We start from the raw sequence: 27,325 nt of genomic DNA on the forward strand, positions 1-27,325 counted from the left end.
ATGCGATCTAGTTCAAAATGTATGGAGCACATCGCTACGTGTATGGGCACCTTTCAGTGAATTTCTGTTCCATCCGGGTTGTATAATTATTGTGGTATTAATAATTTTTGGCTCATTCCATTTGAATTTTGGCTCGTTCCGTGTGGTGTAATGTGAGTATGGGTCATTTTGTGGGGTGTAGTGCAATTGAGCACATCCCCTTTGATTAACCACACCCCTTTTTGGTTGACTACGCCCCTTTTCTGGAGGGGCATGATTTCTACCTTTATTTTTCCATACCCCCACTTTAAAATTTCCACTTCGAGCACTGGTGTGCGCTATATAAGAAACTTAATAAATAAATAACAAGCACTTACATTGTTTAATTCCAAATCCTATACTAATATTTTCTCCGAATCATTCTTAAATTTGTCATAGTCAAACAGATTCCGGAGCCCCTAGGCAGCTGCCTGAGGATGATTAATGATACAGCTATCTCTGCATGCACCATAAAGCAGAATCGGGCTGTTGTGGGGAAGACAGGACTCACTCCTACACCAAACCTCAACATTGGAGCTCTTAAAAGTGGGACTTGGCTTAGGCCAAACTACTATAAATGGGGCCCTCATCTTATGGATGACAGCTGTCCTCCTAATCAGTCGTATGCTTCTATATTATCTAGGTGTGTGTTTTTGCTGTACATGGGGCCCTTACATATACATACTACCTTCTGTGATATATATATAGATAAATTATATACTGGTACATATGAGGCATTAAATAACTTCTTGCTGCCTATTTCTATGAACTAATTCACTGCAAAGAAATTTTTTATGGTAAAATAAGCTGGGTAAGCAGAAGCCAAGGTGTCACAACACAATGCTAGTCAGGGCATGCTGAGTCTGACATATATATATGATCGTCCAATAGGATGGTTTCGCCAGTAAGGAGTCAGTGATGGGTTACCACTATCATATGTATGTCACATTTCTCTGAAGTAGTGTAGTCCAACATGGCATGCTGTCAGCAGAGCACTGAAGGCAGACTCTTGGGAGAAGAGACAGTTTGGGCTCTAGCGCACGATACACATGACACAAGACGCCTGCGCCACTAGGGGGGTCTAGCTGCTAACTCTTCGGGGCCATATTTGCTGCGGGAATTCTCCCGTCGATCTGTTTACACGAAGGGTTCCTTGCCAGAAATAAGCATGGCGCCCGCAGAAGAACGCGCTGCTGGCGTCACGTGAGGAGGGGGAGACGTCAGGTGGGCGGAGGCTGGAGAGAGTCGCAGGAAGGAGCTGTCACTGCAACCGGTGAGTGTGACACATACATGTTGTGTATATGTTTACATGTGTCGTGTGTCCATATACATGTATGTTTTACAGCTACAGGCTGAGGTTCCATTACTGTGTATACACATCCCATATATGTATATCCACACACCCCCCACCACTGTGTTACCTCCCTGCTTCTGTGGCTGAGGTTCCATCACTGTATATACATTTTCTATATACCATATATGCATATAAACCCCCACCACCTCTGTATTACCTCCCTGCCTTTGTGGCTGGTCTCCCAACACTGTATACACATATCCCATATACATTATGTATACACACACACACACACACACACACACACCCCAACCTCTGTATTACCTCCCTGCTTCTGTGGCTGAGGTTCCCTCACTGTATATACATTATCCATTTATGCATATACACCCCCAACCCCTGTATTACCTCCCTGCTTTTGTGGCTGTCTCCCATCACTGTATACACACACATCCCATATATGTATATGTACACCCCCCCCCCCCCCAACCTTTGTATATCCTCCCTGCTTCTGTGGCTGAGGTCTCATCACTGTATATACACACCCCATATACTATATATGCATATACACTCCCCCACAACCACTGTATTACCTCCCTGCTTTTGTGGCTGGTCTCCCAACACTGTATACACATATCCCATATACAGTATGTATATACACACACACACCCCCCAACCTCTGTATTACCTCCCTGCTTCTGTGGCTGAGGTTCCATCACTGTATATACATTTTCTATATACCATATATGCATATAAACCCCCCACCACCTCTGTATTACCTCCCTGATTTTGTGGCTGGTCTCCCAACAATGTATACACATATCCCATATACAGTATGTATATACACACACACACACCCCCCAACCTCTGTATTACCTCCCTGCTTCTGTGGCTGAGGTTCCCTCACTGTGTATACACACACCCCATATACCATATATGTATATACCCCCCACCTCTGGCTGAGGTTCCGTCACTGTATATATATTATCCATATATGCATATACACCCCCAACCCCTGTATTACCTCCCTGCTTTTGTGGCGGTCTCCCATCACTGTATACACACACATCCCATATATGTATATGTACACCCCCCCCCCCCAACCTTTGTATATCCTTCCTGCTTCTGTGGCTGAGGTCCCATCACTGTATATACAATTTCTATATACCATATATGCATATACACCCCCCATACACAGTGATGGGACCTCAGCCACAGAGCAGGGAGGTAATACAGAGGTTGGGGGTGTGTGTACATATATTGTATATGGGATGTGTGTGTACACAGTGATGGGAGATCAACCACTGAGCAGGGAGGTAATACAGAGGTGTATATACATATATTGTATATGGAATATGTACAGTATATACAGTGATGGAACCTCAGCCACAGAAGCAGGGAGGTAGGTACTTATGTAGTATCTGGGCTGCCGATTTTTTGATTGTATGCCTTAAGTTAAGGCATACAATCAGATGCGATGCGATACGATATCGCATCGCATCGCATACGATGTGATGCGATGCGATGACCCGATTTTTCCATAGGATTCAATGTTAAAATGGACTGAGTCCATTTTAACATGGAATTCAATGGGAAAAAGGGGTCCTTTTCATACCCCTACTATCCAAGTGGGCATGGAGTTGGATATAAACCTGTGGCGAGCGTAGCGAGCCACCGAGCCCGAAGCGTGGCGAGCGGACGGTATTCTGTGTCCCCTCGCGGGGCTCGCTACGCTCGCCACGCTTCGGGCTCGGTGGCTCGCTACGCTCGCCACAGGTTTATATCCAACTCCATGCCCACTTGGATAGTAGGGGTATGAAAAGGACCTCTTTTCCCATTGAATTCCATGTTAAAATGGACTCAGTCCATTTTAACATTGAATCCTATGGAAAAATCGGGTCCATCGCATCGCATCGCATCGCATGCGATATGGTCGGGTGCGATGCGATGCGATGGACCCGATTTCAAAATCGGCAGCCCAGTTACTACATAAGTACCGGGAGGTAATATAGAGGTTGGGTGTGTGTGTGTGTGTATATACATATATGGGATATGTGTATACAGTGATGGGAGATCAGCCACAGAGCAGGGAGGTAACACAGAGTTGGGGGTTGTATATGCATATATGGTATATGTAAAATGTATATACAGTGACGGAACCTCAGCCACAGAAGTAATACAGAGGTTGGGGGGTGTATATACATATATGGGATATGTGTATACAGTGAAGGGAGACCAGACCCAAAAGCAGGGAGGTAATAAAGAATTTAGGAGGGGTGCACGTATACATATACATTTTTTATAGCCATTTTCATCGGTGAGTTGCCTCTCCAATTCCCTTACATATTGATCATGGGGGCATAAAACAACATTACCGCTTTTATCAGACTGTTTTATGTTTTTAAAAATTATTATTTTGTATTCATTTTTATTGCCGATAGCGGCCTTGTCAGAGACGGTGAAATGAGTCACGTTATCTATAAACAGATGGAGCCCTCCTCATCTAGCTCTTTAATAGGATTAAGTGAGTAATAGGATTACACTGCTAATCCCCTACTGTATTGTTCTGTGTATTGTATTGCTGAGAACAATAGGATAGCCATGGCGAGCCACGACCTAAGGAAGATATCTGAGAGGGGCTCCACCTGTATGTCTCTATGTTACCTGGTGACAGATACTTACCTGGGATTTATCACTCACTGTTAATCTTGTCTTATTCCAGTGTTCTATATTAGTAGTTGCTGTGTTATTGACCCTCTACCCTTCTGTCCAGAGCTGCTGATCTCTGCCAGGATGAGCAACAGCCATCCCCTACGACCATACACCGCCATCGGGGAGATCGATCACGTGCACATCCTGTCTGAGAACGTGGGCGCGCTGATTAACGGCGAGGAGTACAGCGATGTCACCTTTATTGTGGATAAGATGCGCTTTCCGGCTCACAGGGTTATCCTCGCCGCCCGATGCCAGTACTTCAGGTAGGATTGTTCATGTTGCCTGCGGTATAGGAGCCCTGATAATACCTGTGAGGGGGTTCCCTACGTGGATTTCATTATTTTTTTCCTGAATGAGTCTCATTAATTTGCTGTATAGAACACGTAAGTGAAGGGCCAGCTCCAGACATCCTCTATCACAGCGTGTGGTTTCTCAACCGCCTGTGGTAGAAGGCAGGTGCTGCGCCCTCACATTGGGGGTTAGATTGGTTCACTCTTTCTGACAAATTCATTCTTAGATGGACAAAACCATGCTGCACTGCAGGTGGGGCAGATGTAAAATGTGCAGAGAGAATTAGATTTGAGTTATTTTGTTTCTGTGCAGGGTAAATACTGGCTGCTTTATTTTTTACACTGCAATATAGATATCACTTTGAAGTAAAACCCCACCCACATCTAATTCTCTCTGCACATGTTACATCTGCCCCACCTGCAGTGCACATGGTTTTGTCCATCTAAGAAGGATTTTGTCAGAAAGAGTGAACTAGAATAAGGCCCTTAATGCCCAGAAACTGGAGCAGGGGAAGAATAAGAGTGTCAGGTGGTTTATGTAATGGTGATGTCATCAGCACTACCACAGCCGGCACCGATATTACCCTCCATGGACTGTTATATCCAGTTCTATGCAGATGATGTCATATGTATATATATATATATATATATATCTCCTCCTGACCGGTGTATTGTCCTGTGCAGAGTTATATAGGGGTATTTATACATGCGGTTATATGAGTGTATATGACTCCCGGCCTGTGTGTTGTCCTGTGCAGAGCCCTGTTATATAGGGGTATATACAGTATATAGCTCCTGACCTGTGTGTTGTCCTGCGCAGAGCCCTGCTATACGGCGGTATGAAGGAGTCTCAGCCAGAGGCAGAGATTGTCCTGCAGGACACCACACCCGAGGCTTTCTCTATGCTGATGAAGTACATCTACACCGGCCGAGCCAGCTTGAGGGACGAGCGGGAGGAGGTTCTGTTAGACTTCCTGAGCCTGGCGCACAAGTACGGATTCCCAGAGCTGGAAGACTCCACGTCCGAGTATCTGTGCACTATCCTAAAGACTCAGAACGTGTGTATGATCTATGACGTGGCCAGCCTGTACTCGCTCTCCAAGCTCTGCGCTACCTGCTGCACATACATGGATAGGAACGCACAGGACGTGCTCTCCAGTGATGGCTACTTGTCGCTGTCCAAGGTACTGTCTGGGCCAGCTGTATACACCTCTATACACCTCTGTATATGAATGACCGATCTGGCATAATACTGCAGCATTAGGACACATTAGTTCTATCTCCGGCCAGAGAATCAGTCATTTATAAAGTCACAGAACAAACAATTGCTTAATATACTATGTGGTTTTTTAGTAAAAATCTGTTAAATAAGTAACATTAATATCACACATTGTAACAACTAGGGTGGCCAATCCTGGGATCGGCGGGATCCCTGGATTTGGCCCCAAAAAGTCAGGGATTTGGGGATTTGCCTATAGGGATGCCAATCCCGGGATTGAGCATTTTTCAATCCCGGGATTGAAAAAATGCCCCGGGATTGGCATCCCTAGTAACAACGCAGACTTTCCCCACATGGTTACACTGCACAAGCTGCGCCGTTCCTTATAGTATCATACATTAACACGCTGTGATTTATAATCTGTGGTTCTTTTCTTATAATTCAGTTTCAAATGATCTGTGCCGGTCAGCTCGTAGCTTTGTATGGCCGATATAAGATAATTGTTCTGTGTAATGTATAGAACGATGTAATTCTGTATCTCTAGGCTTGCATTTGGCTTGATTACCTGCTCACAGGAACATTACGTGGCCCTGAGTGGGAATTTTAGGTCATAGTTACTGTGACAACCTGACAAGTACTGAAGTCACGTCTATTTTTTTTTGTTGGCTGCCTTACTTGTCCATTATAAATACCAGAGGCCATTGTGGAGGGAGCCGTTGGTTTTCTGCAAGGGCAGAGCCATTGTCTTGGTATCCTCCCTACTGACAGTCTTAAGGGGAATACACATGTAGTGATCTGTGCTAAGCAATTTTGCTGGTGTCAAGATCTCCCAAGGAGAGCACATACACACACAGAGATTTTTGCTAAGCAATTTTGCTTAAGCAAAAAAAAGTCCAGGTAGTTGTTTAGAATGAGAGATTGCGATCAGTATCTCTCATTCTGTACACACAGAGATTTGCAGTCATTTGCTAAGTAATCTGACTAGATTTTGACTGCAGGCACTGATTTAGTTAGCAAGAGATATTTAATCTCTCGGAGCATACACACGGAGAGACCTGTGCTTACTTTCTAAGCAATCTAGTCAGATTGCTTAGAAAATAGCACAAATTTGCTTCGTGTGTACACCCCTTTAGATGGGGGTATTCAATCCCGGAATGCGACTCTCGGAACGTCCCGACATTCAGAATTCCCCGGCTGCTTCCGACGGCTTCCGACAGTACATCGACATCAGTATTCAATATACCAACTGTCGAAAGTCCACAAATTGTAGGAAACGGCCGCAGATTGCCAGAAAGCTGCCGATAATTCAACAATGTGTTGCCCTTTCCTACAAAACAGACCCAACTTTAAAAAAAAAGTCAGATCTGAAAGCCTTCAATGCTTTAGGTCACGGCAGAATTGAATAGGTGAGTGTCGATATTTCCCTTCGGTAAATATTGGCAGATTGGATACCCCTCTTAAGGTGCCCATACACTAGTGTGATTTGGGCACTTTATCTGTTCCCGACTGATCGGGCTGAGATTTAGAAGGAAAAGTATCAAATCGCATGTGTTTCAGCTCCGATCCAGTGGGCGGTCCAGTGCCCATTGGATCGGAGCCGGAGATTACGATGCCTGCACTATAGATTTATTGAGTCCCACCGGCATTGCTGGGATCACATACGATGCATTACAAAGGACCACCACCGGGAAGTTGCCGGGGGGGGGTTGTTTCAAGGGGAGTCGTATGCGACTTGTTGCACTAGTGTATGGGCACCTTTATGTGTGATAAACCTCTAGGAATATGGGGATAATCCCAGTGGCAGGAGGAAGGTCTGGTGCAGATGGGGCATCACATTGGCAGTCATTTCAGTTTGGGCAGGATCCGCACTCTACTGAATATAATTGGTTCCGTCTGCAGGGCGCTCTCCTGGCGATTGTGCGCAGAGATTCGTTTGCCGCCCCAGAGAAGGACGTCTTCCAGTCTCTAATCCGCTGGTGCAGACAAAACCCGAAAGAGAACCACAGCGAGATCATGGCCGCTGTGCGCCTTCCGCTCATGAGCCTCACGGAGCTCCTGAATGTGGTGAGACCGTCTACACTACTCACCCCGGACTCCATATTGGATGCTATTAAAGTGCGCTCAGAGAGCCGCGACATGGACCTCAACTACCGCGGGATGCTAAGTAAGATGTATTCCGTATGTACTGATGGTAAATGCACGATGTGAGAACTATACTCTCCTACAGATCCTTACACTGCATTGTTCTGCATTCTATACATGGATGTTACCAGGTGACTCCTGAATCATAGCTAGTTACATGGTCGGCCGTTATCATGTTGATATTCATAATGTCGATACTAGAATGTTGACATAAGAAGCCCGGCACTAGGGGCCTTATTCTAGTTCACTCTTTCTGACAAAATCCTTCTTTGCTGGACAAAACCATGTGCACTGCAGGTGGGGTAGATGTTACTTGTGCAGAGAGAGTTAGATTTGGGTGGGGTTTGACTTCAAAGTGAGATCTATATTGCAGTGTAAAAATAAAGCAGCCAGTATTTACCCTGCACAGAAACAAAATAACTCACCCAAATCTAATTCTCTCTGCACAAGTAACATCTGCCCCACCTGCAGTGCACATGGTTTTGTCCATCTAAGAAGGATTTTGTCAGAAAGAGTGAACTAGAATAAGGCCCTAGGTCATTATGTTCAGAATGTCAACTACTGAAATGACAACTTTCTAAGGATGCCATTGGTTAGGGTTAGGTGCTGCCAGCAGGGTTAAAGGTAGGTTGCCAGGGTGTGCTAGGGGAGTGGATACCCTATTTACTGAATACTGGCGGCCAAATGACCACTATTATCCAGGAAAAGACATTCTACCATGGTGACACGTTATCTGTGTCAACATGATTAATGTTGACATGGTCACTGTCGAGCTAACATACTCCACCCTCCTCAACATTGAAAACAGGACCAATGTTATGTAGACTTATGGTGTGTACACATGGTGCGATAGCCTTGCGATCCAATCCCAATTCAATCGGGATCGAACCGCACGGCAAGCCAAAATGCATGCATTCAATGTGGACTATATAGTACAGATCTGTACTATATAGTCTTTGCTGCACTGTCTGTTTGGCTGCGCATCGATTCCATATCAAAAGGTTAAAAACATGTTAGATCTCCATTCGATGTCTATGCGACCCAGATTCGATATTGATTATATAGTGAAAATCGAATGTGAAATTGTACAGTCTGTACACGGCATTAAAGTCCATTCACGCTCAGCGATTTTTGTCCTTCTGAGCGATTTTCCCATGGGTGGACGACTTTCCCTAGCAGGACGCTAGGGAAAGCCGTCCACCCTGTCACTCATCTGATGGTAATACCAGCAAATGATTGGTGCTGCCGGCGCTGATGCTCATTGCCCGTACACACTGGACAGATTTTGAGCTGAAAGCAGCTCAGACGAGAAAACTGGGTGGCTGTCAGCTCACCCAGTGTGTACTGGCCTTTACAGGGAAGATTATACCTAGAATCACTGGTGGCACTGGATACAGACAGGATCGCCCAAACTGTACAACACCTAACTATAGGAGGCATTCTGCATGTCCCTGGGTTATGGGGGAATAGAGGTCACCTTCCGACCTCACTACACACTTGGGGTGGATAATTATTGGGCATTGCGCTGACTTTGCCCGATATCACTGCTCATGTACAGATGTCTCACTTTATCCCTGGCGGTCTGTTGTGCAGTATATTTTGTGGACATGTCATGCACCACATGTACCAAATGGCCGGTGTGTTCTGTAAGAAGCCAATTCTGTACCATCCAATAGCCGTGGCGGAAACCATTCTTGGTACACTGCTAGGAAGCAGGGAGAAATAGCAAATTAATTTATTTAACTGTACGAAGTCTACATAACGCTTGGTGACTGGAACCGGGCCCTGTATGATGTGTATCATGCTTGACAAGCAGCAAGGAGCTGGCCAGAGACAGGTTTCCATCAGGATATTTCTTCATGGCCATCGTAGCAGGCAGACACAATACTATGATGTGGGAAGGTTGGGAACAATCAGGAGGAACCAGACCTTCCCTATTACACCCCTTTGTCTGAAGTCATTGCATTGTTCTCCTAATCTGCATATGTCTTGATGTGTGTTCCTTTCTGCCAGTTCCGGAGGAGAACATCGCTACCATGAAGTACGGGGCCCAGGTAGTGAAAGGAGAGCTGAAATCGGCCCTTCTGGATGGCGACACGCAGAACTATGACTTAGACCACGGTTTTTCCCGACACCCAATTGAAGATGACTTTCGCTCCGGTTTAGAAATCAAGCTGGGCCAGCCCTCCATTATTAACCACATCCGCCTTCTCCTGTGGGATCGGGATAGCCGGTGAGAATCACTGACATAATCGCTGTTCCGCACTTACATGTGTATCTTGTGAGCAGACGATACAGCATACGTATGGTCATCACTACTGGGCCCAGCATGTACACTGTCCTCTCAGTGTCATGTGATGGTGTTTTATTTAGATTTATTAATGACGCTATACAACCTTCAGTCCCATTACACTAATATGGTGACAGATTGATGAAATAGTCCAAGGTGGTGGACGTCAGGCTGATGAAGTGGCCACAGGCTGGGGACTGAGGCTTTGCAGGGTCAGGGAGACTTCCTATGACTAAAGACTAAATCCGTGTGTGATTATTATCCCCAGGTCTTATTCCTACTACATTGAAGTATCTATGGATGAACTGGACTGGATAAGAGTCATTGATCACTCGCAATATTACTGTCGGTCCTGGCAGAAGCTGTATTTCCCTGCTCGTGTGTGCCGGTAAGTGATCTATAGCAACACATAGGCTGATCATTATAAACCATTTTCCTGCGTGCCGTCCTACCTCGACCCCACAGGAGGGATTCGGTATGAAATCCCTATGGTCATAATACTGACAAGGACAAAATCCCGACATTTAAAATACAGACAAGGACAAAATCCCGACATTTAAAATCCCAACAAGGTCAAAATACCGACATATAGAATGTACAGGTGAAACAGTCAACATGACTTTTGGTCGACCGGTCGCAAGGTCGACAAGGGTTTTTTCACTGTTTTTTGACCCGAATGTCGACACAGTCGACAAGGACACAGTTGGAGGTGAACCGCAGGCACACTATTTTATTCTCCCACCACGCCCTAGTGGATGGTAGGGCATGAAATACCGCCTGTCGGCACATGGGTCAAAAAACTGTGAAAAAACCCATGTCGACGTCGCGCCTGTCAACCCAAAGTCATGTTGACAGTTTCACCTGTACATTCTATATGTCGGTATTTTGAACTTGTCGGGATTTTGTCCTTGTCGGGATTTTGTCCTTGTCGGGATTTTGTCCTTGTCGGGATTTTGTCCTTGTCGGGATTTTGTCCTTGTCGGGATTTTGTCCTTGTCGGTATTATGACCCATTCGGGATTTTGACCCTGTAGGGATTTTGACTGCATCCCCACAGGAGATATGACCTGTATAGCCTCACACTGTGTGATGAGATTTATGGAAGTGGCCGGCTCTGTCTTCTGTAACCTGCAGCCTTTTTTTGATTTAAGGGTTGATTATTGTACTGTGTAACGGGCAGGGTCACCAATGGTCACATAGAATCACTCTATTGGTGATTGGTATTATATGGATTTATTTGATCCTTTACAAATCTCATCTCTTTTTGGAAACCATCCTCTTCAGCTTAGCGGGTGATCACAGCTTATCAGATGCGCTCTCGTCATTTCACGTAACTCTACCCTGAGCTGTCTACTCTCGCTGGCGGGGTGACGTGTTGGGTTATCTGCCTATTCTTTGCAGTGTTACAGAGGGTATCATTATCTTTTCCCTACAAAGAACATGTTGACGCTTCTCTTAACACTCCTAACTGGTGTCTTCACGCTGTGACCTTCGCCCCTTTTTGCCATAGGAAATGTTAATTGCGTCTATTATTTGGTCGTGTTACTTAATGCAGTTTTCACATGTGTCGAACTGATTCATTGCAGTGAGTTCCCCTTGTTGTAAGCTGTCAGACCAAATTTTCATGCAGCATTTACTAGTACAAATGCAGTACAGAGTTAATCCACTTGGTGGCACTGTTGTCTGTCATTTATCGTCTTATCATTGACTTTCATTTTGGGGAACTATTTAAGAAATGTTGCGTGCATGCAACACTGATTTTTCCCTGAAATAATGGGTTTCCATCCCAGAAATTGTCTAGAAATGTGACCGGATGTAGAAATGGGATTTAAACCGTTTTATGGCCCTTTTTTTTTTCCCATGTGTTCATAATGCTGATTTATATCCTATTTAGTTGTATATGTGTGACTGGATACATAATAATTCATTATTACAGAAAAACCTTAAATGTAGATTGTTTTTCAGTCTTGTCGGACACGAGAAATAATGCGAGTTTTTCCTGTCTGGATATCCAATGCAGTGTTAATATTATTGAAATTGCCTTGTAGATTCTAACATCATTCAGTTAGGAAAATAATGATTATATAGATATTATTATTGTTGTTGTTGTTGTTATTATGATGCTCTAGGGATAAGTGGGTAGTGTACAATTTCATAATACACAATTTAAGATTAACTCAAAGCATGATTTGAAACTCAAACTGAAACTTTAATAATCCTTTCTGCGAATGGTTGTCCACGTCTTGTGGTTTACCGTCTCTCTTTTTCTAAGTATACTGATACTTGATTCCTGGGGGCACCTCCAACAATACATTATCGTTATATTTATAACTATACTGTCTTTCAAGTTGGTTTCGTCACTACTGATCATTACCTCCAAAAATATATTTTTGTCCTGTGCAGGATATCTCCCCCCATTGTCGACTTTAATAGTACAGGAGAAACTCAGTGTGTTACTGTATATTACGGGAGGAGCTGCTGAGGTGTTACTGTATATTACGGGAGGAGCTGGCGGGGTGTTACTGTATATTACAGGAGGAGCTGGCGGGGTGTTACTGTATATTACGGGAGGAGCTGCTGAGGTGTTACTGTATATTACGGGAGGAGCTGGCGGGGTGTTACTGTATATTACAGGAGGAGCTGGCAGGGTGTTACTGTATATTACAGGAGGAGCTGGTGGGGTGTTACTGTATATTACAGGAGGAGCTGGCGGGGTGTTACTGTATGTTACAGGAGGAGCTAGTGGGGTGTTACTGTATGTTACAGGAGGAGCTGGCGGGGTGTTACTGTATATTACAGGAGGAGCTGGCGGGGTGTTACTGTATGTTACGGAAGGAGCTTGTGGGGTGTTACTGTATATTACAGGAGGAGCTGGCGGGGTGTTACTGTATGTTACAGGAGGAGCTGGCGGGGTGTTACTGTATGTTACAGGAGGAGCTGGCGGGGTGTTACTGTATGTTACAGGAGGAGCTGGCGGGGTGTTACAGTATGTTACAGGAGGAGCTGGCGGGGTGTTACTGTATATTACAGGAGGAGCTGCTGAGGTGTTACTGTATGTTACAGGAGGAGCTGGCGGGGTGTTACTGTATGTTACAGGAGGAGCTGGCGGGTGTTACTGTATATTACAGGAGGAGCTGGCGGGTGTTACTGTATATTACAGGAGAAACTCAGTGTGTTACTGTATATTACAAGAGGAGCTAGCGGGGTGTTACTGTATATTACAGGAGGAGCTGGCGGGGTGTTACTGTATATTACAGGAGGAGCTGGCGGGTGTTACTGTATATTACAGGAGGAGCTGGCGGGGTGTTACTGTATATTACGGGAGGAGCTGGCGGGGTGTTACTGTATATTACTGGAGGAGCTTGCACAGTGTTACTGTATATTACAGGAGGAGCTGACAGGGTGTTACTGTATATTACAGGAGGAGCTGGTACGGTGTTACTGTATATTACAGGAGGAGCTGGGGAGGTGTTACTCTATATTACAGGAGGAGCTGGCATGGTATTACTGTATATTACAGGAGGAGCTGGCGGGGTGTTACTGTATATTACGGGAGGAGCTGGCGGGGTGTTACTGTATATTACGGGAGGAGCTGGCACAGTGTTACTGTATATTACAGGAGGAGCTGACGGGGTTTTACTGTATATTACAGGAGGAGCTGACGGGGTGTTACTGTATTTTACAGGAGGAGCTGGCGGGGTGTTACTGTATGTTACAGGAGGAGCTTGTGGGGTGTTACAGTATATTACAGGAGGAGCTGGCGGGGTGTTACTGTATGTTACAGGAGGAGCTGGCGGGGTGTTACTGTATGTTACAGGAGGAGCTGGTGGGGTGTTTCTGTATGTTACAGGAGGAGCTGGTGGGGTGTTTCTGTATGTTACAGGAGGAGCTGGCGGGGTGTTACAGTATGTTACAGGAGGAGCTGGCGGGGTGTTACTGTATATTACAGGAGGAGCTGCTGAGGTGTTACTGTATGTTACAGGAGGAGCTGGCGGGGTGTTACTGTATATTACAGGAGGAGCTGGCGGGTGTTACTGTATATTACAGGAGAAACTCAGTGTGTTACTGTATATTTCAGGAGGAGCTGGCGGGGTGTTACTGTATATTACAGGAGGAGCTGGCGGGGTGTTACTGTATATTACAGGAGGAGCTGGCGGGTGTTACTGTATATTACAGGAGGAGCTGGCGGGGTGTTACTGTATATTACGGGAGGAGCTGGCGGGGTGTTACTGTATATTACGGGAGGAGCTTGCACAGTGTTACTGTATATTACAGGAGGAGCTTGCACAGTGTTACTGTATATTACAGGAGGAGCTGACGGGGTGTTACTGTATATTACAGGAGGAGCTGACGGGGTGTTACTGTATATTACAGGAGGAGCTGACGGGGTGTTACTGTATATTACAGGAGGAGCTGACGGGGTGTTACTGTATATTACAGGAGGAGCTGGCCCGGTGTTACTGTATATTACAGGAGGAGCTGACTGGGTGTTTCTGTATATTACAGGAGAAGCTGGCACGGTGTTACTGTATATTACAGGAGAAGCTGGCACGGTGTTACTGTATATTACAGGAGAAGCTGGCACGGTGTTACTGTATATTACAGGAGGAGCTGACGGGGTGTTACTGTATATTACAGGAGGAGCTGGCGGGGTGTTACTGTATATTACAGGATGAGCTTTCAGGGTGTTACTGTATATTACAGGAGGACCTGGCGGAGTGTTACTGTACATTACAGGAGGAGCTGGCGGAGTGTTACTGTATATTACAGGAGGAGCTGGCGGAGTGTTACTGTATATTACAGGAGGAGCTGGCGGGTGTTACTGTATATTACAGGAGAAGCTGGCGGGTGTTACTGTATATTACAGGAGGAGCTGGCGGAGTGTTACTGTATATTACAGGAGGAGCTGGCGGAGTGTTACTGTATATTACAGGAGGAGCTGGCGGAGTGTTACTGTATATTACAGGAGGTGCTGACAGGGTGTTACTGTATATTACAGGAGGAGCTGGCGGAGTGTTACTGTATATTACAGGAGGAGCTGGCGGAGTGTTACTGTATATTACAGGAGGAGCTGCCGGGGTGTAACTGTATATTACAGGAGGAGCTAGCATGTGTTACTGTATATTACAGGAGGAACTGGCGGGTTTTACTGTATATTACAGGAGGAGCTGGCGGTGTTACTGTATATTACAGGAGGAGCTGGCGGGGTGTTACTGTATATTACAGGAGGAGCTGGCGGGGTGTTACTGTATATTACAGGAGAAGCTGGCGGGGTGTTACTGTATGTTACAGGAGGAGCTGACGGGGTGTTACTGTATATTACAGGAGGAGCTGGTGGGGTGTTACTGTATATTACAGGAGGAGCTGGCGGGTTTTACTGTATATTACAGGAAGAGCAGGCGGGGTGTTATATTATGCTGTGCACTCTACCTGCTATAACTGGCATTGCCTTTGCCACTGATACACCACTCCCGGGCACATCTATGACCAGCGTGCACTGGCTTACCCTACAGCTGCTATACATTGGCGTTCTGCAGGTCCTGGGCTACTCCAGTAATATAACGACTACATCTGAGCGGTCTGTGCAGTTAGATTTCCGTCTCGCAGTGAGGGAGCAGAACAAGCAGGAGGAGATTTTAAATCGCTGCCTATTTCCCTGTAACATCTTCCTTATTGCTCCCTTTACCGCTCCCCCGGGAGTTCCGAGGCAAACGCAGGAAGATCAGCAAGCACTTTTGAAAAACTCTGAATAAATTACTGCCATAAATTTTTATTTTTTCCCTACTCATGGTTTGGGAACTTAATTCTGCCTGGGGCGGGTTTATTACCAATGTTTTCTTGGCATGGCGAAGTTCAATTAATTCCGTGTGACAAGCTGTAGGCATTTCCCTTTTATTTCTGTCCAATTCTTGCAGCACGCGGAAAGGAGAGGACAATTTGTTTTGTGTTTTTTGCCGCTGGCTCCTGGGATCTCATTAAGGCCAATGCAAAGATGCTCCAGGATCTCTTTATTTTACACCTTCTTGGTTTTTTTTCTGCTGACTTGAGGTTTATTTGCTTTGTCACATTAAAGGGACGAGTAACACGCCCAGCACATCCTATAGTGTTCACGCTGGATATAAGCAGCTGTCCACCAATAAAGCACTGGTGCAATTTAAGTCGCTGGCCCGAAAAGTCTTCCCCAATTCCCTGTGCTTAACTAAGCCTGGGAAAAGTCCCTCAGGCCTTGGACAAATGGATGAGCCCCAGAGTGAGAGAGGAACACTTCACGTTGGGTGGATTTGGGGTAATTTGACCGACCGTGTCGGTGTAGATCGTGTTTGGCAGGAGGTTTTGTGGCTAAATTTTCTCCTCCCCCGCCGTCACCACCGGTCCCCCTCACCGCCCGACCCCCCCCGAACTGGGCAGCATCTCCCTGAAGCGGTGACAGGCAGGGAGACGCTGCCCAGCCGCCGTGATACTGGGATGCGTGTGAAAAGTTGGGGAGAATCCCTGTTTTGGGGTAAAAATGACCTCTTTCAGAACCCCTTGGCCATCCCAGTTAATGACTAATTAGGCACTTTGAATTTTTAATTAGCCAATAATGGGTTGTTTGATTTCGGCTGAAAAATTGGAAAGTAATAGAAATGGGGGTACAAGCTATGGACCGGTATATTGGGGTTGCTATGGATCATTCTAGCACCCGCTGTCTTTGAAAACCCATGCAGTTCCTCTTCCCTGCCTGGGGTGTCGCTGTCTGCTGTGGCGCTTCTAGCACAGTGTGGTCTGTATATCAGCATTGATATGCAAACCAGACCTGTGCTAGAAACACCACAGCAGACAGTGACACCCCAGGCAGGGAACAGGAACTGCATGGGTTTTCAAAGATAGTGGGTGCTAGAATGATCACTAGGTTGTATATGAGTGGGCCAAGTGTTTTTACATTTGCAGGTAGGAGTAATCGGTGGTTTTTGAAAGTGCCTTTTTAATTGATCCAAATATATACTTATACCTGCTTTCATGTACCCCACATTTTATGAGAGCATTTATTTTATACAAAAAGCTTGCTTATTATCTTAAGCATATTGCAGCCATGTAACACATTTAAAGTCCCCCAAATATTTTTATCATGCCCTCTAATGTACTTCTATCTTCTATACTATTATCCTATGTTACTTTGCCGTTTTTGGGGCTGATCTCCCCATTTCACCTGCACTTTTTACTGATGAACACATTGCAGGTCACACGTTTTTCTATTTTTAGGATAGGTTTAAAAATGGGAGTGCGCACACCCCTGATCAGCGGATTTTTTTTTCAGGTGATACGCTCAATAACTTTACCGGCATCGAAATATGAACTGCCCAGTCTTTGAAAAAATGGGGGCCATATACTTATATTACACAGTTCCCACCCTCTGCACCCCTTAATTTTGTTCCTCTCGACCTCTTTGTGTTCCTCCATTGAACAAAAGCTCCCACGAAGCACGACCTCTCCACCATGGGGTATATGCAGTGGGGGCGGTAAGCGACGACGAGGATTGTTGTTGTTTTTTTGCGAGATACAGCCATCCTTGCCGTATTCAATGTTATTTGCAAAAAATCCTCACCAGTGAGGATTCCCTTAAACAGCGAGGTTTGCCGCAAATGCAGCGAGCTTCGCTGTTTTAATGGGCACACTCACGGTTTCCACCTCCCCTCATATGGCGAGTAAAGGGGAGGCCGTTGAATACTCTACCGGCGAGCTATCGGCACTGCTTGCCGTATAGCTCTCTGTAAAGGGGCTCATTGCGCGCATTGAATATACACCCTAAGTATTCTTTATGTGTATTTATATTTTGTTATGTTACTGTACTATTTTGTGCCTTTACTCTTTGCTGAATGATTTACCCCTATGTAAAGCAGGACGGGGGCTGTGTTGCATCTGTTGGTAGTTCTGATGAAATGTCTGGCATATTTAACGTGATGTGGTGTTAGAAGGGGCGAGCTATAGGACAGCAGAGCCATATACGGGCTTATTGCAGGGATTTCACCCCTTGCTGCATCAGTGCATCCCTTGTGTATTGCACAGGTACCATTTATAGCCCACTGTTGGTAATTAGGCAGACAGCGAGCAATTTGTGTGATCACCTCCCCTGTCTCTCCTTTCCTGCAGCTCCTGGATTAAGAAGGCGGCTTTCACTCTGTACTAGAGTACGGCTTACTCCTAATTGTTTGTTAATGTATTCTGGTTCTGTATTGTATTCCCAGCGGACGGATTTATTACTAATCCGTCTGACCTCAGTGCTTGCCGGATGGGAGCGAAGCGGCTGCAGCCGTCTCTGTTCTTCTCTGTGAGAGTCTTACATTGCGGGTACAGCAACATGGAAGCTCTCCTGCTGCCATGGAACTAGAAGGACCAGCATTTCCATAGAAGTTATAGATTAATAATAGCAATGGTTCTGTAATTTGATGTAGCACCTGTAGAGGGCACAAACATCCATCAGCAAGGAGTAGTGTTCATTCTAGCACCCGCCATATTTGAAAACCCATGCAGTTTCTCTTCCCTGCCTGGGGTGTCGCTGTCTTCTGTAGTGCTTCTAGCACAGTGTGGTCTGTATATCAGCACTGATATGCAAACCAGACCTGTGCTAGAAACACCACAGCAGACAGCGACACCCCAGGCAGGGAAGAGGAACTACATGGGTTTTCAAAGATAGCGGGTGCTAGAATGAACACTAGCAAGGAGGGTGGGGTTGGGGGGGGGAGTTAAGGTTTGGGCACTACGGTTAGGCTGCTCCTGGTAACGGGGGAATCGCTGTGTCAGGTTCCGGCTCCCAGTAACGGGGGGATCGCTGTGTCAGGTTCCCTGCTCCTGGTAACGGGGGGGATCGCTGTGTCAGGTTCCCTGCTCCTGGTACCGGGGGAATCGCTGTGTCAGGTTCCCTGCTCCTGGTAATTGGGGAATCGCTGTGTCAGGTTCTGGCTCCTGGTAATGAGGGAATCACTGTGTCAGGTCCCCTGCTCCTGGTAACTGGGGAATCGCTGTGTCAGGTTCCCTGCTACTGGTAACGGGGGAATCGCTGTGTCAGGTTCCCTGCTCCTGGTAACGGGGGAATCGCTGTGTCAGGTTCCCTGCTCCTGGTAATTGGGGAATCGCTGTGTCAGGTTCTGGCTCCTGGTAATGAGGGAATCGCTGTGTCAGGTTCCGGCTGCTGGTAACTGGGGAATCGCTGTGTCAGGTTCTCTGCTCCTGGTAACTGGGGAATCGCTGTGTCAGGTTCCATGCTCCTGGTAACTGGGGAATCGCTGTGTCAGGTTCCGGCTGCTGGTAACGGGGGAATCGCCGTGTCAGGTTCCCGCTCCTGGTAACGGGGGAACTGCTGTGTCAGGTTCCCGCTCCTGGTAACGGGGGAACTGCTGTGTCAGGTTCCATGCTCCTGGTAACGGAGGAATCGCTGTGTCCGGTTCCATGCTCCTGGTAACGGGGGAATCGCTGTGTCGGGTTCCCTGCTCCTGGTAACGGGGGAATCGCTGTGTCAGGTTCCGGCTCCTGGTAACGGGGGAATCGCTGTGTCAGGTTCCCTGCTCCTGGTAATTGGGGAATCGCTGTGTCAGGTTCTGGCTCCTGGTAATGAGGGAATCGCTGTGTCAGGTTCCATGCTCCTGGTAACGGGGGAATCGCTGTGTCAGGTTCCATGCTCCTGGTAACTGGGGAATCGCTGTGTCAGGTTCCCTGCTCCTGGTAACTGGGGAATCGCTGTGTCAGGTTCCCTGCTCCTGGTAACTGGGGAATCGCTGTGTCAGGTTCCCTGCTCCTGGTAACGGGGGAATCGCTGTGTCAGGTTCCCTGCTCCTGGTAATTGGGGAATCGCTGTGTCAGGTTCTGGCTCCTGGTAATGAGGGAATCGCTGTGTCAGGTCCCCTGCTCCTGGTAACTGGGGAATCGCTGTGTCAGGTTCCCTGCTCCTGGTAACTGGGGAATCGCTGTGTCAGGTTCCCTGCTCCTGGTAATTGGGGAATCGCTGTGTCAGGTTCTGGCTCCTGGTAATGAGGGAATCGCTGTGTCAGATTCCGGCTGCTGGTAACTGGGGAATCGCTGTGTCAGGTTCTCTGCTCCTGGTAACTGGGGAATCGCTGTGTCAGGTTCCATGCTCCTGGTAACTGGGGAATCGCTGTGTCAGGTTCCGGCTGCTGGTAACGGGGGAATCGCTGTGTCAGGTTCCCTGCTCCTGGTAACTGGGGAATCGCCGTGTCAGGTTCCCGCTCCTGGTAACGGGGGAACTGCTGTGTAAGGTTCCATGCTCCTGGTAACGGAGGAATCGCTGTGTCCGGTTCCATGCTCCTGGTAACTGGGGAATCGCTGTGTCATGTTCCCTGCTCCTGGTAATGGGGGAATCGCTGTGTCGGGTTCCCTGCTCCTGGTAACGGGGGAGTCGCTGTGTCAGGTTCCGGCTCCTGGTAACGGGGGAATCGCTGTGTCAGGTTCCCTGCTCCTGGTAACGGGGGGAATCGCTGTGTCAGGTTCCGGCTTGCTGTGTCAGGTTCCGGCTCCTGGTTACAGGGGAATCGCTGTGTCGGGTTCCCTGATCCTGGTCACGGGGGGGAATCGCTGTGTCAGGTTCTGGCTCCTGGTAACGGGGGAATCGCTGTGTCGGTTTCCCTGTTCCTGGTAACGTGGGAATCGCTGTGTCAGGTTCCGGCTCCTGGTAACGTGGGGATCGCTGTGTCGGGTTCGCTGCTCCTGGTAACGGGGGAATCGCTGTGTCAGGTTCCGGCTCCTGGTAACGGGGGAATCGCTGTGTCGGGTTCCCTGCTCCTGGTAACGGGAGAATCGCTGTGTCGGGTTCCGGCTCCTGGTAACGGGGGAATGCGGCAGTGAAATAACTTTACTTAAAGTAACGAGGGAATTGTTCTTTGTTTGTTGGCTTGGAAGCTCCTGCTAAGCGTGGCGACTTGATGTCTTCCTCACAAGAACACCATGATCCTGTCTTCCCAACCCTGTGGGAGCATTGTTTCTTTGTACCCTAATGTCTCTTGCTGGCGGTACAGATAAATTAAAGGATATCTGTTTGCCTAATAAATTTTTTAGTCAAATCTTTTTTTCTCATTTCAATTATTGTGATCTTTATAGCAGTGGTTTAAGTGTTCTGACAGCCATAATGCCTGCTGATTTGCTTGAGCTGGAGATTTTTCAAGCAAATAAAAAGCGCTTGAAAAGCAACACAAGGTGATTCAGCCGGCGTATTAATTTCCCTCACATCCCTCATTGTTTGGAACATGTTGCTAGTTTTTCGGGCAGATAACGAGCTCTGTGCCAGGTGCCGGCCGGCCGTTTTTGTCTGCATTGTTTATGCAATAAAACATTGTTAATGGATTAATCCGCCCTGTATACCTCCGAGTCCTCTCAGTGCAACACACGGGGACCTGGCATATGTCACCGATTCAAACCAGTCCATGAGGTGAATGGGATCCGCTTCCCTGTGGGGCAGACAGGCGGGTGAAACAGATGCGGTGGACAGCATGGAGCAGAGGTTTAGGATGAGAGTTGGCCGGGTTTGGAGATGAAGTGGGTCTTGTGAGGGCCCTTATGAAGTTTTGTAGAGAGTCTGATCGGGAGAGGTAGAGAATTCCAGAGGTAGTGAGCAGTATGCGCAAAATCTTGGAGGCATCACTGTCCTTATATGCCCAACGCCAGCCTCCTATTGGCTAGGTGTCACAAGAGTCTGGGGGCGTGTTTAATAGGTTAGTGAATCCGAATGCCACGCCCCAGGTGCAGTAACAGCTGCGCTAGACACTGCTGCCGATCGCTGGGGGACCTCATGTTACACACACCTGTGCTTGTATATGCAGCACAGTTGGCGTAGCGGTTAGCATTGCTCACAGTCTCAGGGTTAAATAAATGAATAAAGTAACACAAGTGAGAACAATTTGTGCTTCACAACCCCTGAGTTAGCAGCTGCAGTGTCTGTTGGTTTGTATGTATGTAAGGGCTGGTTTGGAGTAGCACACATGACACGTGGCCTTTTCCAGTGCTGTGACAAGGGCCGCCCGCTGCTGGAAGATGGAGGTTCTTTTATGGTCTTCTCAATTGGTGATACATCTGACCTTCTACTGGTTGTTACTCTGACACAAACAAGTGCGGCTGTGTGTTGTTTTGTTACGGTAAATGTGAACATTTGCATAATATGAGGAGTCTGATCCCCGGTTGTGGTTTTCTATCTAACGCAGATCTGCGGTGACACCGGGCTTGTGTTACATGACCTGACCGGACGTGCGATGATGTATTGTCCTCTTCCCGGCAAGCTTGCTGTCAGGTTCTCCGGTCTCCTGCCCTATTCAGGATGACGCTTAGGACAGGTGGACGGTACTTGGAGAACATCTTCTAGGAGTGTGGGGCTGCTCTGTATAACCGCTTCCAGTACGCCAGTCCTTATAGTCAGGAATAGTTGTCATACATTTATTATGTATCCCCACAACGAGTGACTATTATTCTCCAGTTTAGGATAAATTCAGAAATACCGATGTTATGTTGTCTATGTAGATTTAAGGTGCTGCAGCCGACCAATCAGGGACAGCTCTCAGTCCCTGCCTTTTAGGATGGGTAGTGGGGTTACAGTACTAACACTGTTCACTGTCCATGGGTAATAGGATCGCCAGGTATTATCTAATTAGCCCCAATTAGCTCTGGTGAATGCTGCGGCTTATTGCAGATCTGGCAGCTTGCAGCTTGCTTCGGGCACAGTGCCCAGCTGCGCTCGCCACACTATTTTATTCTCCCGCCAAGCCCTAGTTCCCAAAATTTTTTTGAAAAACCCCATGTCGACCTTTTGACTGTTGACCTTCCTCGTGTCGGTCTAATGACCATGATGACCTAACCCATGTTGACCTTCAGTCATGTCGATCTTCCTGCATGTCGATATAGTGGTGTCAACCTAATGTTTGTAGACCTAGTGACCATAGTGATCTTGCTAGGCTGTTTTAGCGGGGCGAAGCGCCCTGCCCGATTTTTAAAGGGCAAAATGCGCCCTTCCCGCTAAAAGAGCGGCCTCTGACCCTGCTGCTGTGACCGAGGAAGCCCAGCGCCACCGTAGATGGCGATGCCCATCGCTTCCCCCTGCAGTGCAGAGCCTGAGGAGGGGCCAGGCCCGCCCCCTTCAGTGACGGTGGCAGCCGGGCCCGCCCCTTTGTGTGACTGTGGGGCCCAGGACTCCCACAACAGTGGTGTTGGCGGGCCCGGTCCGCCCCCTTACGCTGCCCCATGCAGCAGCTCCCTGCCCACCCCGGTTCATAGAAGGAACACTAGACCATATCCTGTAGATCTAGCTAGGCAGAAATCCAGCAAAAACAGGGCAGTGACAGCTGAGAAACACACCGGTTTCACTGAAACTGCCTCTTTTTGGGGAAACTTAGCTATTTATTGCCCAATCCAAATTGGATCGCTCAGTAAAAAAACATTGGTAAATCTTTAGGAAAAATTGCGAAAAACTGTAGTTTTTCGTTGCTGATGTTTTATCTCTGATAAGAGATTTATTAGACATTCTGCGTAGAACGTGCACAGAACAACCAGTCAGATCCTAGATAGCATTTTATAGAACTTGCTTGGTAAATGCTAGCTGGAATCTTATTGGTCCCACTAAATGTCTGGGAGTGTGTAGAGAATGACATATGGGCCTCAGACAGATCAATGAGACGTTACTGTCACTCCAGTCCCCAGCAGACGTCTTGTGGTTCTAACAGCGGAACCACAGTCTGATGCCAGCGCCCACCCGTCACTCCCCCATTACTGATGCTCTTGCATTACTGCACTCTGTATTCTTTGAATGAGACCGTCTTGGATACATAAACAACTGAGCACTTTAATATTGCATTTATAAATCGCACCCAGTAACTGTGCGGAGGGTCCGGGTGGTAGCGCTATTTCCAGCTGATAGTTCTACTCTCCATATGGCATTCCCAGAACTAAAAGTCTCTTCCTCACAAACCAGGCCTAGGAGATGAGAGTATGCGTTGCTTCTATCGCTCAGTCAGGCCTGTGCAGTCTATTTATCAGCTACTTCTGTCTGTCTTAGATAGAGCCATGTAACTACCAGTATGTAGGTAACCCCCCTCTGTGTCTCCCCTCTCTGTGATACACAGATTTGTGTCTCTCAGGTGACGGAATCAGCCAAGCTTGTTCCATGTTCCTGCATAGTCACGGATGTATGGCTCCGTAATGTTCCTGGGGAAGGGCTTCATAACCAGATGCTGAAAGTGTGTAACATGGCGCAGAAATGAGTAATATGTCCATCCAAAGTTCCTGAAATATCTGAGCTTGACGCAGAGTTTGGGGTGAGTTTGGCGATTTAATCTGATATTATTCCAACAGTGGAAATATCGTCAGTTCAGTATCAAATCCCGCCCGGGACTCACCTACTACAGACTCTTCTCCCTCATGGCGGTGAGTCTAAAAAAATTTTCGACAAAACTGCGCCATTTTTCACCTATCCACAGACTTTCCAACAGTCAGAACATTGAATACCGGTTGTTGAGGCAGAAACCGTCTGGAATTCAGACTGTCGGAATCCTGGAATCACCAGCTTCCGACAGTTGATATTCAATGTTCCATCTGTCGAGTGTGGAAACTCTGTGGATCAGCGAAAACGGCTGAGATTGCAGCATGTAGAAATTGTATTTGTCTGTTCATTGCAATGGAAAAAAAATCGCTTTGCTGACTCTAACCACTAGGGGGCAACATGTGATCACAGTTGAGCACTTAGAACCCAGAGATTAGATAAATTGCAGGAATCTGAAGTTTGTTAAAAAAAATGCAGTATACTCAAGTAGCCACCCACACACACCAAGTAGTGGGGAGTGTCGGTAACAAGGACGTGATTGTATGAGTTATTTGCTTATTTTAGCGATATCGGTCTGGTGAAGAGACTAAGTAGAATGCGATAACGCAATAGCCAATCAACTGTGTTTGAAAAATGACAGTAAAGAGTTGATTAGCTGCGTTCTCACCTTTCACAATGGGGGTGTATTCAATGCGGCAGTGAAGGGGGTTTGTACGGCGCAGATGGGTTATTTTCGGCGCGGAAAAGCCATCCAACCCCTTAAACGGTGACGCTCGCTGCATCTAGTGGCAAGCCCCGCCGTTTGATGGATTTAAATGTCATGTGCTGGGGGAACTTGTGCTGTCAGTCTTGTCTACATTAGCCACCTCTCTTAGGTGCCCATACACTAGTAAGATTTATCTTCAGATCTGGCTGGTCGGAACAAAAACATGGTTATGGGTGAGTGACAGTTTGTCAGTTTCCAGCATTTCCAAGCAAATGGTCAACTGTCATTTGCTCTCATCCATAACCAGGTTTTTATTCCAACCAGACAGATCTGCAGATAAATCTGCATGTGTATGGCCACCTTTACAGGCACCTACCTAGGGCAGTAGAAAGCCTGGCTGGGCCCAGGTACTTTTTCAGGAGGTGTGGCTTAATTGTGGGAGGTGTGACCATGCCCCTCAGAATAAAATACAGAAAAATTGGGAATAGGATCATTGGATAGACAGCAACTAGGTCTACACCACTAGGTTGACAAGCTTGAAGGTCGACATGACATGGTTGACATGGGTTAGGTCGACCGGGTCATTAGGTCGACACAAGCATTAGGTTGACATGGGGAGGGTCGTCAGCTTGGGATAGGCATATTGGTATCCTTACTAAAAAATAAGTATCAAATATAGTTTGAGGTAACATGTTTAAAAATTGGGCCCCTCCATTAGACCAGATCCCAGTTAATTAGGAGCCCCCCCCCCCTCTCAGTGCCAACAAATGGATTGAGCAGCGTCAGTTCTGTGTATGGTGATGGATAAAAGCAGGCACGGAACGCACATTCTCTCTGTGACGTCAGTGAGATCCGGCGTTCCTCCGGGATCATGTGTTACCGTTTCATTGAGACAGTACAAAGCTTCCCCCGATGAGCTCACATTCCCCAGGCAATTAGTACCCATCAATATCCGCTCGCACTCTCACGTCGTCCTCATTACTTCCCATTTCCAGAGTGTGGGTGGGAATGTGTGGAACTGGGAGGCCTGGATCCTAATTAGTCAATTGGTTATAGATACAGAGATCCTTCTCTCATTCATGTACAGTTCATACATGTCACACGTAAGCGGTACAGAAGTTGGTGACACTCCCTGGGACCATTGCTTGTCCTGGTTACTGTCACAAAGAACAGATACAGGTGAGGTCGGTGTCACCTGGCGATCGCAAACCTCATGTGTCGTCCCTTTGACAGCTCACAGGCCGCAGTTTTTTGTTAAATGCTGATTGTGTCACAGATGCTGCACTAAAGCCTTTCTCCGCAGGATCTGTCCTTTAGTGTCACAGAGGACGCTCTCCTGTTTATACTTTCTTACCCCACCAGGAAATAATGGGATTTTCATCTCTCTATTAAGAATTGCAAACTATCTACATTGTAACCTGTTTCTCTTTCTCCCGTATCCCTTGGGTTCCACCTGTGGCAGAGGACACTCTGACACTGCGTATTCTATCAGGCCAGATGGAGCCATCAGATACAGGCGGCTGTGCGGGGAACGGCACTTTCACGACGGGTGCGCTTGTTGAGATGTGTTCTTGTATATATTCTCATTATGCCTGTACAGAAGCAGATACAGACGTGTCAGGCTTGTTCTGTTTATCGGTTTCTGGCTGAGCCCTGATCCGGCGGTTCTGTGTCCGATCCCCTGATGTCTGTAATACAGCTCTGGGGCTAGTGTTGTATCTGTGTGATAGGAGACTTGGGCCCCTGTTCTGATTGCTGTGCTCCTCTGCGTGTACTTGCAGGGGAGCCAGTTATGCATGTGCAGCCACTGTGTAGGGATGGCCATCGGTGCAGTCGCCATCGATGGTTGCCAGCGATGACTATTCTGCAACCAGCCATCGATAGTCATTTTTAGCTATCGATGGTTATCCATTATCTTTGACTGAATGGCCAATCAAAATTTGGAGGCGGGGCTTCTGGATATTGGGGGGCAGAGCTATGCTCCGTGTCCCGTCACATTGAAAAAAAAAAAGAAACATCGGTTCTCCTTTGCCATCGATGTAGGGAAACCATCTGGTTCTCCCACATCGATGGCTAAAGTATTCAACATTGGCCATAAACCATCGATGATTTCAAATCATCGATGGTCGATGGCCATCCCTACCACTGTGTGCGAGTGGCCATGGCAAATAGATTATTCGCCTGGCGCTCGCACACAATTTTGCGGACAGGGGGCCCGAGGAATCACCCATCCGAACGCTCAGCATTTCATGGGCGTTCCCGTGAAAAAGCTAGGAGTTCTTATTGTAATTCCCGGATGACGCGGGGGTGGGCAGCTGATAGGTTAGGATACGGGAGGAGAGGGTTAGGCACTAGAGGGAGGTTA

General features: G+C 47.1%; 1 protein-coding gene across 1 annotated transcript in view; it reads left to right on the plus strand.

Moving 5' to 3' along the window:
• The first annotated feature begins 1,148 nt into the window (after window positions 1-1,148).
• The window catches only part of BTBD9 (BTB domain containing 9), a 149,722-nt gene continuing 123,545 nt past the window's right edge, over window positions 1,149-27,325 (plus strand). The window contains exons 1-6 of the mRNA XM_083175427.1: window positions 1,149-1,291; window positions 4,083-4,287; window positions 5,135-5,498; window positions 7,433-7,697; window positions 9,689-9,908; window positions 10,234-10,353. Of these exons, the coding sequence (XP_083031553.1) occupies window positions 4,103-4,287; window positions 5,135-5,498; window positions 7,433-7,697; window positions 9,689-9,908; window positions 10,234-10,353 (1,154 nt within the window). The 5' untranslated portion in view covers window positions 1,149-1,291; window positions 4,083-4,102. The remainder of the gene's footprint in view (window positions 1,292-4,082; window positions 4,288-5,134; window positions 5,499-7,432; window positions 7,698-9,688; window positions 9,909-10,233; window positions 10,354-27,325) is intronic.

The sequence above is a fragment of the Crinia signifera genome, chromosome 3, assembly GCF_055691185.1.
Source record: "Crinia signifera chromosome 3, ASM5569118v1, whole genome shotgun sequence".
Taxonomy (NCBI): Eukaryota; Metazoa; Chordata; class Amphibia; order Anura; family Myobatrachidae; genus Crinia; species Crinia signifera.